This window comes from Ornithorhynchus anatinus, chromosome 4 (genome assembly GCF_004115215.2).
Source record: "Ornithorhynchus anatinus isolate Pmale09 chromosome 4, mOrnAna1.pri.v4, whole genome shotgun sequence".
NCBI classification, from domain to species: Eukaryota; Metazoa; Chordata; class Mammalia; order Monotremata; family Ornithorhynchidae; genus Ornithorhynchus; species Ornithorhynchus anatinus.
The window spans coordinates 122,631,512-122,647,833 of record NC_041731.1 but is presented as its reverse complement, the minus strand read 5'-3'; the positions used below and the strand labels follow the sequence as shown (position 1 = coordinate 122,647,833).

At 48.8% G+C, this 16,322-nt stretch overlaps 1 protein-coding gene across 3 annotated transcripts in view; it reads right to left on the bottom strand.

Moving 5' to 3' along the window:
• The window catches only part of RAB28 (RAB28, member RAS oncogene family), a 131,753-nt gene that overhangs the window by 98,201 nt on the left and 17,230 nt on the right, over positions 1-16,322 (bottom strand). For all 3 annotated transcript variants that reach the window (XR_003758944.2, XM_029063689.2, XM_029063688.2), the window contains exons 3-4: positions 13,342-13,430; positions 1,240-1,369 (exon numbers count right to left, since the gene is read on the bottom strand). Coding sequence is in view for 2 of the 3 variants with exons in the window: in XM_029063689.2 (XP_028919522.1) it covers positions 1,240-1,369; positions 13,342-13,430 (219 nt within the window). In the remaining variant the exon portion in view is untranslated. The remainder of the gene's footprint in view (positions 1-1,239; positions 1,370-13,341; positions 13,431-16,322) is intronic.

Here is a 16,322-nt window from a genome sequence, read left to right as displayed (position 1 = left end):
CAAATACCAAACACCAACATTATTCTGACACTAAGTAGCGGGCGGGAGCTACTCAAATCCATTTCTTCCCCCCTCTCAACAATGACCGCTCCCCGCATCATCAACGGTGTTTATGGAGCACTTACTGTGTGCAGAGCACTCTTCCAAACACTTGGGAGAATATGATTAAACAGAATTTATAGACTCATTCCCTGCCCACAATGAGTTTACAGTCTAGGGTCGCCTTCCTCTTAACGGTAATAATAATAAGATTAATGATAATTGTGGCATTTGTTAAGCGCTTACTATGAGTCAAGCACTGTTCTAAGCGCTGGGGTAGGAACAAGCTAATCAGGTTGGTGTCCCACATGCGTCTCACAGTCTTAATCCCCATTTTACAGATGAGGCAACTGAGGCACAGAGAATAATAACAATGACGGGATTTGTTAAGGAGGGCTTACTATGTGCCAAGCACTGTTCTAAGCGCTGGGGCAGATACAAGGTTAACCGGTTGTCCCTCGAGGGGCTCACGGTCTTAATTCCCGTTTTACAGATGAGGTGACTGAGGCACAGAGAAGTCAAGTGACTTGCCCAAGGTCACACAGCTGACAAGTGGCGGAGCCGGGATTAATAATAATGCTGGTATTTGTTAAGCGCTTACTATGCGCCGAGCACCGTTCTGAGCGCTGGGGGAGATACAGGGTGATCAGGTTGTCCCACGTGGGGCTCACGGTCTTAATCCCCATTTTACAGATGAGGTCACTGAGGCACCGAGAAGTGAAGTGACTCGCCCAAAGTCACACAGCTGACAAGTGGCCGAGCCGGGATTCGAACCCGTGACCTCTGACTCCAAAGCCCGTGCTCTTTCCACTGAGCCACGCCGCTTCTCTAGGAAACCACATCTCTCTCGAATATCCCCGAGCTGACAGGAAATCTACTCAAAATGTCTTTTTTAAATAAAACAGAAGGGAATAAGGTCTGCCCTGCACTTACCTTTGAAGAAGCTAGCTAGGGCACCGAAGCAGAGTATCTCTGCTGTGAGTTTCGAAGCCGCCCTAAGATAAATTTCCATCCAGGGGACTTTTCTGTTAGCCCTGAGCAAGCATAAAAGTCATTTTTTTCCCCAACTCCTATATTCGCATTTATGAATCCAAGTAGATTTTCAAAAATAAAAGTATGAATCGTCCCAGATTTTGTGTAAAGCCATAAAAAAGGTACAGACTAGCTTGTAATTTACATGCATTAGTATTAACAACTTACTTTTATTGCCCACCAATGCCACTAATGGCTGAGTTTCTGACTCCTCGTTCACTTTCTTGACTACGGAGAGCCAGTCTTCTAAATTCTCAAAGCTCTGGTAATTTGTAATATCATACACCAAAAGGATTCCCTGTTGGGGGCGAAAAACAAAGTTACAGCATGTTTGAAACCCTAACAAGCGAAGAGATAGAACTGATGTATTAAGACTAAAATAATTCACAGCCACTGGACTTGTCATCCGGCTGTATCTCGGGTGGCATCAGAAGCATAATGTGAAATAAGGATAATGTGACTTTCAAATGAACTGAATACAATCCCCCAGAGTTGCCAAATAAGACATTACTTGAAGAAAACTACACAAAGAGATTCTACAAAGAAAATATCTTGTTTTAAGAGAGCTGCTGATGATGTGCTTAAGGGCTTACGCTGCATAATAAAAAAGATCACAAAATTACCTATCAAATGTGTCGCGGTCTCATCCTTTTTCCAGAGATATAATATAGAACTGCATGACATAGATCTGCGTGACACGGATTTGACAATTTGTTGAAAGAGACTTCTTTTAGAAAATGCAAAGGACGGTATTAACCTAGCCTTGAAAAGCCTGAAATTCTCCTTCTCTAGTCATAGTACCTTCTTAGTTTAATTGCATTTTTTTAAATTTTTCTTGTCTTTGAGTTGTTTCTGTTAATCAATCAATCAACCGTATTCAGTGAGCCCTTACCGTGTGCAGATCACTGACCCAAAGCACCAGGGAGCCTCCTTGCTGACCCCCTGCCTCCCGTCTCTTCCCCACTCCGGTCCACACTTCCTTCTGCTGCCCGGATCATTTTTCTCAACCACCCCCTCCGTGTTTCCTCACTCCTCAAGAACCTCCATTGGTTGCCCACCCACCTCCAGATCAAAAAGAAACTCCTTATCATCGTGGCTCAGTGGAAAGAGCACGAGCTTGGGAGTCAGAGACCACGGGTCCTAATCCCGGCTCCACCACTTGTCAGCTGGATGACTTTGGGCAAGTCACAACTTCTCGGTGCCTGAGCGACCCCGTCTGTAAAATGAGGATTAAAACTGTGAGCCCCACGTGGGCAACCTGATTACCCTTTATCTACCCCAGTGCTCCTCCCCCTCTCCCTTCCCCTCCCCTCGGCACCGTACTCGTCCGCTCGACCGCATATACCTTCATCACCCTATTTATTTTGTTAATGAGATGTACATCACCTTGATTCTATTTATTTGCTATTTTTCTAATGAGATGTTCTTCCCCTCGACTCTATTTATTGCCATCGTTCTTGTCCGTCCGTCTCCCCCGATGAGACCGTGAGCCCGTCAGAGGGCAGGGACTGTCCCTATCTCTTACCGATTTGTACATACCGAGCGCTTAGTACAGTGCCCTGCACATAGTAAGTGCTCAATAAATACTATTGAATGAATGAATAAATCACCTTGTCCTAAACACAGTGACTTTACAGACTAGAGCAGGGGACAGGCATTAATATAAATAAATAAACACGGGTACATACGTGGGGAAAAAATGGTGCAAATGTGGAACAAAAGGGAGTGGGAGAAGAGGATATAAGGGCTGAGACAGGGATGGCTTTTTGGAGGAGATGCGCCTTCAATAAGGCTTTGAAGGTGAAGACAGTTTTCGTCTGTCGGGTGCGAAGAGGGAGAGTGTTCCAAGCCAGCGGCGGGACGTGAGCGGGAGGTCGGCGGCAAGATGGACGACATCGAGGTAGAGCGAGTAAGCTGGCCCCAGAGGAACAAAGTGTGTAGGCTGGGTTTTAGCAGGAAAGCCAGCAAGGTGGGAGGAGACGAGGAGATTGAGAGCTCTCAAGTTGATAGCAAGGAGTTTCATTTTAATCATAATAATAATGTTGGTATCTGTTAAGCGCTTACCATGTGCAAAGCACTTTTCTAAGCGCTGGGGGATACAAGGTGATCGGGTCGTCCCACGTGGGGGCTCCCAGTTTTAATCCCCATTTTGCAGATGAGGTAACTGAGGCACATAGAGGTTCAGTGGCTTGCCCAAAGTCACGCAGCTGGCAAGCGGCAGAGCCGGAATTAGAACCCGCGACCTCTGACTCCCAAGCCCGGGCTCTTTCCACTAAGCCACGCTGCTTCATTCTGATGAAGAGGCAACCCCTGCAGGTTCTTGGGGAGTGAAGGAAACACGGACTGAGTGTTTCTTACAGAAAATGATCGAGGCAGCAGAGTGAAGTATGGACCGGGGTTGGGAGAGACAGGAGGCGGGATGGTCAGCAAGGAGGCGGGCACGGTAATTCAGGTGGGATAAGATAAGTGCTTGGCACTTCAGATGGAAAGGAAAGGGTGGTTTCAGCGATGTCGTGAAGGTCAAAGGGACAGGATCTAACGATGGACTGAACAGGCGGGTTGAGTGACAGAGCTGAGTCGAGCAAAGCTCCAACGTTACAGGCTCGTGAGACGGGAAGGATGGCGAGGCCGTCTACATTAACAGGAAAGTCAGGTGGAGGACAGGGATCGAGTGGGAGGATAAGGAGCTTCTTTTTGGACGTGCTAAACCTGAGGTGTTGGTGGGACATCCAGGACATCCAGATGTCCTCAAGGCAGGAGGAAATGGAGAGGAGAGAGAGATCAGGGCTGAAGATGTAGATTTGGGAATCACCTGCACAGAGATGGGAGTTGAAGCCACGGGAGCGAATGAATTCTCCAAGGGAGTGGGTGTAGATGAAGAACAGAAGGGGAACCAGAACTGAAACTTGAGGGACTCCCACTTTTAGAGGGTGGGAGGTAGAGGAGGAGCCCCCGGAAGAGACCGAGAACGAGCGGCCAGAGACAAAGGAGGAGAACCGGGAGCGGACGCTGTTCGGCGAGGCCAAAGTTGGATGAAATTTCCAGGAGAAGAGTCAACGGTGTTGAAGGCAGCTGAGAGGGGAAGGAAGATTAGGATGCGGTAGAGGTCGTTGGATTTGGCAAGAAGATGATCACGGGTGACCTCTGAGAGGGCGGTCTCTGTGGAACGAAGGGTTTGGAAGTCGGTTTGGAACGGGTCGGAGAGGGAACTGGAGGAGAGGAACTGAAGATGGGAGACGTAGGCAACTCACTCCAAGAGTTTGGAGAGGAATGGTGGGAGGGACGCGGGGTGTTAACCGGATGGGGAGGCATAAGCACGTTTGAAAGCAGTGGGGGAAAAGCCACAGAACAGACAGCACAGTCGAAGAGGTGATCAGGGCTCACTCTCCAATGGCTTCTTCCCATCCGCCTTCAAACGTGCCCACGTCTCCCCCATCCTAAAAAAAACCCTCCCTTGACCCCACAGCCCCCTCCGGTCATCGCCCCATCTCCCTCCCACCCTTCCTTTCCAAACCCCTGGAGCGAGTCATCTACACTCGCAGCCTCGAATACCTCTCCTCCAACCCTCCGCCGGACCCCCTCCAATCTGGCTTCCGTCCCCGCTCCACTGAAACCGCCCTCTCCAAGGTCACCGGTGACTTCCTTCCTCCTGTACCGCATCGGCACCCTTTCCGACCTCCCATCCCTCCCCGCTTCGGTCTATCCTGCACTCTGCTGCCTCGCTTATCTTGCTACAGAAACGTTCTGGGCATGTCACCCGCCCCCTGCTCGAAACTCTCCAGTGGTTGCCCATCAACCTTCACATGAAGCAAAAACTCCTCACTCTTGGCTTCAAAGCCGTCCATCCCCTTGCCCCCTCTTACCTCACCTCCCTTCACTCCTTCTCCCTCCCAGCCCGCACGGTCCGCTCCCGCGGTGCCGCTAACCTTCTCACTGTACCTCGTTCTCGCCTGTCCCGCCGTCAACCACTAACCCGCTTCCCACCTCCGGCCTGGAACGCGCTCCGTCCTCAAATCCGCAGATCACACTTCCCCCCCTTCAAAGCCCTAACTGAAAGGTCACCTCCTCCAAGAGGCCTTCCCAGACTAAGCCCCCCTTTACCTCAGCTCCCCCTCCTCTCCCCATCGCCCCGACTCGCTCCCTCTGCTCTGCCCGCCCGCCAATCCCCGCCCCGCAGGACCTGTGTATCCATGCACATATCTTTAATTCTCTTCATTTCTATTGATACCTGTTTAATTGTTTCGATGTGCATATATAATTCTATGTATTTATATCGATGCTATCGATGCCTGTTGACCTGTTTTGATGTCTGTCTTCCCCCTTCTAGACTGTAAGCCCGTTGTGGGCAGGGATCGTCTCTATTGCTGAATTATACTTTCCAAGCGCTTAGAACAGAGAAACAACGTGGCTCGGTGGAAAGAGCCCGGGCTTGGGAGTCAGAGGTTATGGGTTCGAATCCCAGCTCTGCCACTTGTCCGCTGTGTGACTCTGGGCAAGTCACTTCACTTCTCTGAGCCTCACTCACCTCATCTGTAAAACGGGGATGAAGACTGTGAGCCCCGCGTGGAGCGACCCGATCACCCTGTATCGACCCCAGCGCTCAGAACGGCGCTTTGCGATAGTGAGCACTTAACGGATACCAAATTGTTTTAACAGGGCTCTGCACACAGTAAGCGCTCAGTAAATATGATTGAATGAATGAATGATCTTTCTGATAAAGGAGAAGGAAAGAGTTTCAAGCGGGGAGGAAGGGAGTGTGAGACTTCGGTTTGCTAAAAAACCACTATAAAAAGTTTAAATTTGGTGGGGATTAGCTTTCGCCTTGAATCTCCTATCGCCTTGGTCTCGGAGCAAAGTGGCGCTCTGATATACTTTCTCGGTTTCCTACTGTCTGAGTAGGAGAACGCCGATGCTTAAAAATAGCGTAGGCCTTCGGTCCGACCAGGTTTAAAGCTGGAAAATCCCTAAAATAAGCAGTTAGGAAGAAGAAGGGACACGCTCAGACAGTCGATTAGATTCAGCGACTGGATTCACTCCCTGTAAATTGCCAGAGAGACATCAAATCCATTTGTTGGTGGTTAACCAGCAGGCCTAGCTGTGCGGGCTCCTGGCACACAATAGTCGTCGTGTTTGACCTCGCAAACGACTACACCTCATTAATTTTCCGGTAGCTCGGTAGGGCACTATTCGCAAACCACTTAGATCCCAGGATGGAAAGAGCCGCAGAAACGCAGTATCCGTTGAGGTCTGTGATGAGCCTGTTGGCCCCACGTCACGGAGCGCTAAACACTGTGTGGTGGGTCCCCTCCTGGCCGCTGGGAAACACAGCCTGCAACGTTTTTCAGAAGACTCTAGGAAAATTTTCAACAGAAAATCTGGGAATCTAACCAGTAAAATTTTCAATTTTTAGAACCACCTCACACTCTGGCATGCATCGCTAATTCTTACTTTTGGGCTCATCCAAATCGGGTCCCTTACAGACTCCTGGACAAACAACGATTTAGGTTCTTTTTTCTTTTTACGACACATTGCTTTGTAGTTACTAGCTCAACTTAACTCCCTGTTTAAAATTCCGAATGAAGCAACAGAAGCTATGTGAGAAAATGAAAGAAAAGAATTTTAAAAAGATGAAGTGTACAGTCTAAAATTTCAAAAAGACCGAGCAATCATTTATTGAGTACTTACTCTGTGCAAAGCACTGTACTTAGCACTTGGAAGAGTATAACAAAGACACCTTCCCCGCCCACGATAATAATTATGGTATTTGTTAAGCGCTTAGTCTGTGCCAAGCACTGTTCTAAGCACTGGGGTTGATGCAAGCGTGGCTCAGTGGAAAGAGCATGGGCTCCGGAGTCAGAGATCATGGGTTCGAATCCCAGCTCTGCCACTTGTCAGCTGTGTGACTTTGGGCGAGTCACTTCACTTCTCTGTGCCTCAGTTACCTCATCTGTAAAATGGAGATGAAGACCGTGAGCCCCACGTGGGACAACCCGATCACCCTGTATCTACCCCGTCGCAAAGAACGGTGCTCTGCACATAGTAAGCGCTTAACAAATACCAACATCATTATTATTGTCATCAGTAGGCTCCGTGCGCCGAGAAACACGCCCAGTGTCCCGGCTTCGATCCCGGTGGCCATATTCTCCACTCTTTTCCCAGGCTGCTCACCGGACCACTTCTGCAATTTGCCAGAAATAGCGAGGCCTGTTCTAATCAGGCCAGGTCTGGGAGTAGGGAATCTGGGTTCATTCATTCAGTCGTATTTCTCGAGCACTTACCATGTGCAGAGCACATTGTTCTAAGCGCTTGGAAAGCACGATTCAGCAATAGAGACAATCCCCGCCCACAGCGGGCTCACAGTCTAGAAGCGGGGAGACGGACAACAGAGCAAGAAAACAGGCATCAATGGCATCGATATATAAATGAATAGAACTATAGATATATATACACGTCACTAATAAAAATAAATAGAATTATACGTACATATATACACACAGGTGCTGTGGGGCAGGGAGGGGGGTAGAGCAGAGAGAGCGAATGGGAGCGACGGGGAGGGAGGGCAGAGGAAAAGTGGGGCTTAGTCTGGGAACCTTCTGGAGGAGGTGAGCTTTCAGTAGGACTCCGAAGGGAGGAAATGCGCTAGTGTGGCGGATGTGAGGAGGGAGGGCATTCCAGGCCAGAGGTAGGACGCGGGCCGGGGGTCGACGGCGGGACAGGCGAGAACGGGGGACGGTGAGGCGGCTAGCACCGGAGGAGCGGAGTGTGCGGGGTGGGGTGTAGAAGGCGCTCTGCCACTTGCCTGTTTCGTGACCTCAGGAAGGTCATTTAACTCCTTTAGGCCTCAATTTCCTCATCTGTAAAGTGGGGATTAAATAGTTCTCCCTCTGCCTTAAATTCCGAGCTCTACGTGGGGCAGCAACTGTGTCAGACCTGCCTGTACAGTATCGACGCCAGCACTCAGTGCAGGGTTTCGCACGCAGAAGCGTTTAAGGGCTCAGAGGCCCTAATGACCTGGCACTATACTTTACCGATAAAATTGAAACTATCAAATGTGACCTCCCTAATACCTCCCCTGCTCCCTCTCCAGCCCCTCCCTCTCCCCGCCCCTTCTTCGACCGTCCCACCTTTCTCGGCAGTATCTCAAAATCAACCGCCTTCAAACTCATCCCGTCGCACCTTATCGGAACATCCGCTCCCCCGTCCCTTCTTACCTCCCCGACTGCTACTTTCAACCGTTCGCTTTCCGACAGCTTCTTCCTCACTGCTTTCGAACACGCTCGTGTATCCCCGGTGCTTAAAAAAAACCCTCCCTGGACCCCAGGTATAATTCCATCTCCCTCGTACCGTTCCTTTTCGGACTCCTGGTGAACACCCACCCGCCACCTCCGCTTCCTCTCCTCCAATCCTCTCCTTGATCCCCTCCAGTCTGGCTCCTGCCGCCGTCACTCAACCAAAGCTGACCTCTCGAAGTTCACCAGTGACTTCTTTCTCTAGGCTTCGAGGCTGTCCATCGCCTTGCCCCTTCCTTCCTCTCCTCCCTCCTCTCTTTCCACCGCCCACCTCCTCACCGTCCCCCGTTCTCGCCCATCCCGCCGTGGACCCCCGGGCCACGGCCTCCCGCGGTCCCGGGACGCCCTCCCTCCTCACCTCCGCCAAACTGATTCTACTTAAAGCTCACCTCCTCCAGGAGGCCTTCCCTGAGTTCCCCTTTTCCCTCTGCTCCCTCTACCCTCCCCCTTCACCTCTCCGCAGCTAAGCCCTCTTCTCCCCCCTTCCCCTCAGCTCCTCCCCCTCTCCCGTCCCATCCGTACTCGTCCGCTCAACTGTATATGTCTTCATCACCCTATTTATTTTGTTAAGGAGATGTACGGCACCTTGAGTCCATTTATTTGCTATTGTTTTAATGAGATGTTCATCCCCTCGCTTCGATTCATTGCCATCGTTCTCGTCTGCCCGTCTCCCCCGATCAGACCGTAAGCCCGTCAAAGGGCAGGGACCGTCTCTATCTGTTACCGATCTGTACATTCCAAGCGCTTAGTACAGTGCTCTGCACATAGTAAGCGCTCAATAAATATTATTGAATGAAATACTATTGAATGAATATCCACCAACGCCTACGCCCTCCTAATTCTTCTCCACCTCTCGCCTGCCTTCTAGGCTGTGGGCCACCCCATTCTCCCGAAGATACTATCTAATCTTGGCCGTTCACGCCTGGCTCTAATATTTCTCTAGTCACTCCTCACTTTCTTTCACAGGTTCCTCCTCTGTCTCCCCCCCTCTAACTGTGGGAGTGCCTCAAGGTTCAATAGACTCTAAGCTAGCTGTGGGCAGGGAACACGCCTAGCAGCATTCGTTCACTCATTCACTCAATTGTATTTATTGAGCGCTCACTGTGTGCAAACCACCGTACCAAGCGCTCGGGAGAGTACAATACTACAACGGACAAGTTCCTGCCCACGACGAGTTCAGAGTCTAGAGGGGGAGACGGACGTTAAATGAATAAATTAGATATATAAGAAGAATAATGGCATTTGTTAAGCGCTTACCATGTGCAAAGCACTGTTTTAAGCGCTGGGGGGATACAAGGTGATCAGGTTGTCCCACATGGGGCTCACAGTCTTCATCCCCATTTTACAGATGAGGTCACTGAGGCACAGAGAAGTGAAGTGACTTGCCCAAAGTGACACAGCTGACAAGCGGCAGAGCCGGGATTAGAACCCATGACCTCTGACTCCCAAGCCCGGGCTCTTTCCACCGAGCCACGCTGCTTCTCATATACACATATGCGCTGTGGGGATGGGAGAGAAGATGAACGAAGGAGCAAGTAAGAGCAGTTCAGAAGGGAGTGGGAGAAGAGGAGGGCTTAGTCAGGGAAGGCTTCTGGGAAGAGACGGGCCTTCAAGAGTAACAATAATTATGGTATTTGTTAAGCGCTTACTATATGCCGAGCACTGTTCCAAGCGTCAGGGTAGATACAAGGTAATCGGGTTGTCCCACGTGGGGCTCACAGTCTAAATTCCCATCTTACAGACGTGGTAACTGAGGCGCAGAGAAGTTAAGCGGCTTAAGGTTTTGAAGTGGGGGAGGGCAATTATCTTTCCGACAGGAGGAGGGAGGGCGTTCCAGGCCAGAGGCAGCATACGGGAGAGAGGTCAGTGGCGAGATAGCCGAGACGGCAGCAGCGAGGCCTTGTGGCTACAGCACGGGCCTGGACGTCAGAAGGACCTGGGTTCCGGTCCTGGCGCCGACACTTGTCCGCTACGTGACCTTGGGCAAATCACTTCCCTTCTCTGTGCCTCAGTTACTTCACCTGTAAAACGGGGACTAAGAACGTGAGCCCGACGTGGGACGAGGGGGTGTCCAAACCCATCTGTCCAACCCCAGCGCTTAGAACAGTGCCCGACATAAAGTAAGTGCTTAAATACCACGGTTATTATCATCACTATTACTACTCTCCCGAGTGCTCAGTACAGTGCCCTGCATGCAGTAAGCACTCAATAAATAGGACTAATTCTGCATCCCCTTCTATTCTCCAACTACACCCATCCCTTCAGAGAATTCATTCGCTCCCATGGCACCAACTACCATCTGTAGGCCGACGGCTCCCAAATCGACCTTATTCCAGGCCCGACCTCTCTCCTTCCCTGCAGCTGCGCATTTCCTCCTGTCTTCGGGCCACGTCTACTCGGATGTCCCGCCGTTACCTCAAACTGACCTTGGAGCCAAACGGGGCTCCGCATCTTCCCACCCAACCCCCGTCCTCCCCATCTCTGTAGGAGACACCACTCGGTCTCACAAGCCCATAACCTCGGCTCTATCTCCGACTTATCTCTTCCACTCTGTGCCTGTTCCCATTCCGTTCTCTTCCCCGCAGTCGAGTCCGTCACCGAACCGCGTTGGTTCTACCTTCGCGACATCTCTAAAATTTGCCCTTCACCCAAACTGCCACTACGCTGATCCAATCGGCGTGGCTCAACGGAAAAAGCCCGGGCTTGGGAGTCTGAGGTCGTGGGTTCTAAATCCGGCTCCGCCACTTGTCAGTTGCGTGACTGTGGCCGAGTCACTTGACTCCTCTGTGCCTCGGTTACCTCATTTGGAAAATGGGGACTAAGACTGTGAGCCCCACGTGGGACAACCTGATCACCTTGTATCCCCGTCCAGCGTTTAGAACTGTGCTTAGCACATAGTAAGCGCTTAACAAATACCATCACTATTATTATTATTCCTCCTTTACTATTGCATCAGGCTCCTTGCTGACTTCCCTGCCCCAATCTAGTCCCTACTCGACTCTGCTGCCCGGATCATTTTTCTAAAATACCATTCCTTCCTTGATCTGCCCTCCCTGTGCCTTCTCCTCGTTTCTCCTCCCTCTTCTCCCTCCTCCCTCCCCAACTGGCAGCAACAACTGGCACCATCGATTGTATTTAATGAGTACCTACCGGGCGCACAGAACTATGCTAAGCGCTTGGCAGAGTACACTTCAACAGAGTTGGTAGACACGTTCCCTGCCCATAAGGAGCTTACAGCCTAGAGCGGGAGACATTATTATAAGGAAATAAATTAGAGATGTGTACGCAAGAGTCATAGGGCTGAGGGTGGGCTGAATATTAAGTGCCCAAAGGGTACAGATCCAAGTGCACAGACGATGCAGAAGGGAGGAGAGGGAGAAGAGTGTATGATATTCATTCAGTCGTATTTATTGAGAGCTCACTGTGTGCAGAGCACTGTACTAAGCGCTTGGAATGTCACACTGCACCATGCCTAGTGTGATGTAACGATATCACATATTGGTCCAACTGAGGAGGGGGAACTGATCTGACCCAGCCGCCACCAAGAGGGAAATGAGTTGGGATGAGTCGGGGCAAGGTATTTAAAACCGATGCCAGTGTGCGCAGTAACCGACAACGTATCTCAAACCATGGAATTCACAATTTAAATAACGTCTCGGAATGATAACCATAACGTTATTTGTACAGCACTTTGTGTCAAGCACTGTTCTAAGAGCTGGGGTAGATACGAGGTCATCAGGTTGTCCCACGTGGAGCTCCCAGTCTCAATCCCCATTTTACAGATGAAATAACTGAGGCTCAGGAAGTGAAGTGGCTTGCCCAAAGTCGCACAGCTGACAGGTGGCGGAGCCGGGATTAGAACCCACCACCTCTGACTCCCAACACCAAGTGCTCATAGGTTTCATTTTGTCTCTGCTCAAAAGCGAGTGCTGCCCCCTTCTCTAGTTAAAGGGCATTAGTGTATTAACAAACAAAAAAAATTGACCAAAAAAAATTTAAATCGATGATAAAACACACAATTTAGTTACATTAATCCATCAATCATATTTATTCAGCCCTTACTGTGTGCACAGCACAGTATTCTCCCAGTAAGCTTGGGAGAGTAGGATCAGCTACTAGCATGTTCCCTGCCCACAATGAATTTACAGTCTAGGGAGGGGAGAAACAATAATATAAATAAATAAGTTACATGACCAAATTGGTAAATTTTTTTATTTAGAGTTCCACCCACTCAGGGTTGCCCGCATCCAGGTACCTATAGTTGGATCTGCTCCCTTCATTCACCCGATCCTTAGCCGCACAGCATACGATTAGATTAGATTACGATTAGATGCGATCACAATGAAAGCCCGTCAATGGGCAGGGATTGTCTCTTTCTGTTGCAAAATTGTACATTCCAACTGCTTAGTACAGTGCTCTGCACATAGTAAGTGCTCAATCAAAACTATTGAGTGAATCGGTAATTTATTCATTTATATTCGTTTGCCTCCCCACGATCTGATTTGGGGCAGGGAATGTTGTCTCTCACTGTATTGTAGTCTCCCAAGTGCTCAGTACAGTGCTCTGCTCAAAGTAAGCACTCAATAAATAGGACTGATCGATCGATCGATGATGGCGGTGGCAAGGAGGCCCCGAGTCCTGCTGTCGGCCGCCTCCTCGGTCGCCGGCGGCCACAACTCCGCCTCGACCGCGCCGGCAGCCGTAACGTCACCTCGATACCTTTACAGCCTCTCCAGGATCCGCCCTTCTCCTCCATCCAAACTCTCAACTACCGCGTCAGTCCCCTCTGTGACCTGACGCCGGCGGCAGAGGTAGGATTCGAACTCGGATCCTCTGAACCCCACCCCCCCGTGCACTTTCCACCAGTCCACGTGAAGCCGCACAGCCACCAGCAGCTCACTGTTCTCCAAACTGAAATCTGGCAAATCCACAGGAAAATTACCTGATTCTGATCAATGCATTTCATTACACTTTAATGTACCTGGGCTCCGAAGATATATTTGTCCAACATCTTGCCTCCTATCGTTTGCCCGCCTATATCCCAAACTTGAAGAGTAACATTCAAATTTCCTGGAATAAAAACGAATATTAAATTGAGCAAAAACATTTATCGAGAAACTAGCATCACCACAATCCCCGCAGTTTCAACACGAAATATCTTTGAGGAACGTCGCGAAGACTTTCAGGCCCATTCGAATTAATATATCAATTGCTTTCACGGATTATTTAAATCCTCTGTGGAACTCGCAATCCCATTCTTAAAAAGAAGTAAAACACTTGTTCCAACAACAATAAACAAAAGCTAGAACGGCGAGATAGACATATCTGTGGAGGGATCGTGTCTTTTAGCTCTATTGTAGTCTGTTCATAATAATGATAATGATCGTCACAGCTCTGGCAGTTGTTTAGCCCTTACTATGTGCCAGGGCTCTACTACGAGCTGGGGTAGATAATACGAGCTGGGGTAGATAAGAGTTCTTGGGCCTCAGGGGGGTTCCAGTCTAGAGAGGAGGGAAAACCGGTGTTTAATCCCCATTTTACACACAAGGAAGCTGCCAAACAGAAAAGTTAAAGCAATTTGTCCGGGGCCCCGAAGGAAGCAAGGGGCGGAGCCGGGATTAGAACCCACATCTCCTGACTCAGAGAACAATGCTCTGCACAGAGTAATAATAATGATGGCATTTGTTAAGCGCTTACTATGTGCCAAGCACTGTTCTAAGCGCTGGAGTAGATACAAGGTGATCAGGTTGTCCCACGTGGAGCTCACACTCTTCATCCCCATTTTCCAGATGAGGGAACTGAGGCCCAGAGAAGTGAAGTGACTTGCCCACAGTCACACAGCTGACAAGTGGCAGAGCCGGGATTAGAACCCACGACCTCTGACTCCCAAGCCCGGGCTCTTTCCACTGAGCCACGTTCGTGGCCTAGTGGAGAGAGCGCAGGCCTGGGAATCAGAAGGGCCCGGATTCTAATCCCCCTTTTCCTCTGCTCCTCCTCCCCTCCCCATCGCCCCTAGGGGATGTCCCTCCCTCTGCTCTACCCCCTTCCCCGCCCCACAGTACTGGTGTATATTTGTCCATATTTGTTATTCTATTTATTTTATTAATGATGTATATACACCTGTAATTCTATTTATCTATTTTGATGCTATTGATATCTATCTACTTGTTTTGCTTTGTTGTCAGTCTCCTCCTTCTAGACCATAAGCCCGTTGTTGGGTAGGGATTGTTTCTATCTGCTGCCCAACTGTACTTTCCAAGTGCTTAGTACAGTGCTCTGCACACAGTAAGCGCTCAATCAATATGACAATGAACGAATAATCCCAGCTTATTTGCTGTGTGATAATAATAATAATAATGTTGGTATTTGTTAAGCGCTTACTATGTGCAGAGCCCTGTTCTAAGCGCTGGAATAGATACTGGGTAATCAGGTTGTCCCACGTGAGGCTCACGGTCTTCATCCCCATTTTGCAGATGAGGTCACCGAGGCCCAGAGAAGTGAAGTGACTTGCCCACAGTCACACCGCTGACAAGTGGCAGAGCTGGGATTCGAACCCATGACTTCTGACTCCCAGGCCCGGGCTCTTTCCACTGAGCCACGCTGCTTCTCATCTGATCTTGGGCAAGTCACCTAACTTCTCTTTGACTCAGTTACCTCATCTGTCAAACAATAATAATGATGTTGATGACGGTATTTCTTCCGCACTTACTACACGCCAAGACTATTCTGAGCACTGGGGTAGATACAAGGTAAGCAGGTTGTCCCCACGTGGGGCTCACCGTTTAAATCCCCATTTAAAGATGAGGTAACTGAGGCACAGAGGAGTTAAGTGGCTCGCCCAAGATCACACAGCAGATAAGTGGCAGAGGCAGATTAGAACTCACATCCTCTGACTCCCAAGCCCGGGCTCTTTCCACAGACTGTGAGCCTCATGGGAGACACGAGCTCTGTCCAACCTGATTAGCTTGTATGTCCCCCAGCGCCTAGTATCGTGCCAGGCACGTAGTTAGCACTTAACAAATACCTTAAAAAATAAATAGTATTGAATAACAGAGAGAAGACTTGATAATTCCATGGTTTTGAGGAACAAAAATGGAAAGTTCTGCCTTACACGGATGAAATACATGGATGAAAAATCCATGATCCCTAGACTCCAAGGAGCTCAAATTCAGTGGGGAAGGGGAGGGGGTTGGCGACTAATACTTGAGGGAAGGAAAAGAAAACTACCTATCAATTATGTGAACTCACTCTCTTGGAAGAGCTGTCCAAATTAATTTGATTCCTGAAAAAATGCAGACAATTTTTTATTGTTGTTTAAAAGTGTTTATTTACGTAAAAGTCGAATGAAATATTATTACTACCATGCAAAGAAGGCTATTGGAATTGCAGTCCCCAAATCAAGGCTTCCTATATCAATAATAAAACTTTAACAGTAACGGTCCCTAGAGGTGGAGTTGCTTACAAGTTACTCTGTGACCCTAATCAGTCAATAACTAACCTAAGACACTGACCACTCACAGTTAAAAAATGAAAACGTTAGCCATAATCTTAGAAATGTATTTGATATTATATATATTAAATAAATATATTTAATAATAATGTATTTTAAAATGTATATATTTTGGAAAAAACATTTTCAAGTGACAGAATAAAATGTAAAAAACTCAGTTTCTGCTTTATAGCCCACGTATATATATATATATATATATATACAGTTTCAAAGTTCATAGAAAATTTATCAAAACAAAATTCAGTCATTCAAATCTGACTAGCACTGGATTCCTCTAGTCAGCCCTGAACCCACGTGAGACATTATTCTAAACTGCCCTACCAACTAGTAACAGAATTAGTTGCCTTCCCACATAAATGCACTGACAAATATTTCAGAACAAGCCTCCCTAAAAAAATACCCCTCAAGAGCCACATGCAAATCGGCAAATTTGGGTGACAACATTTGATTAT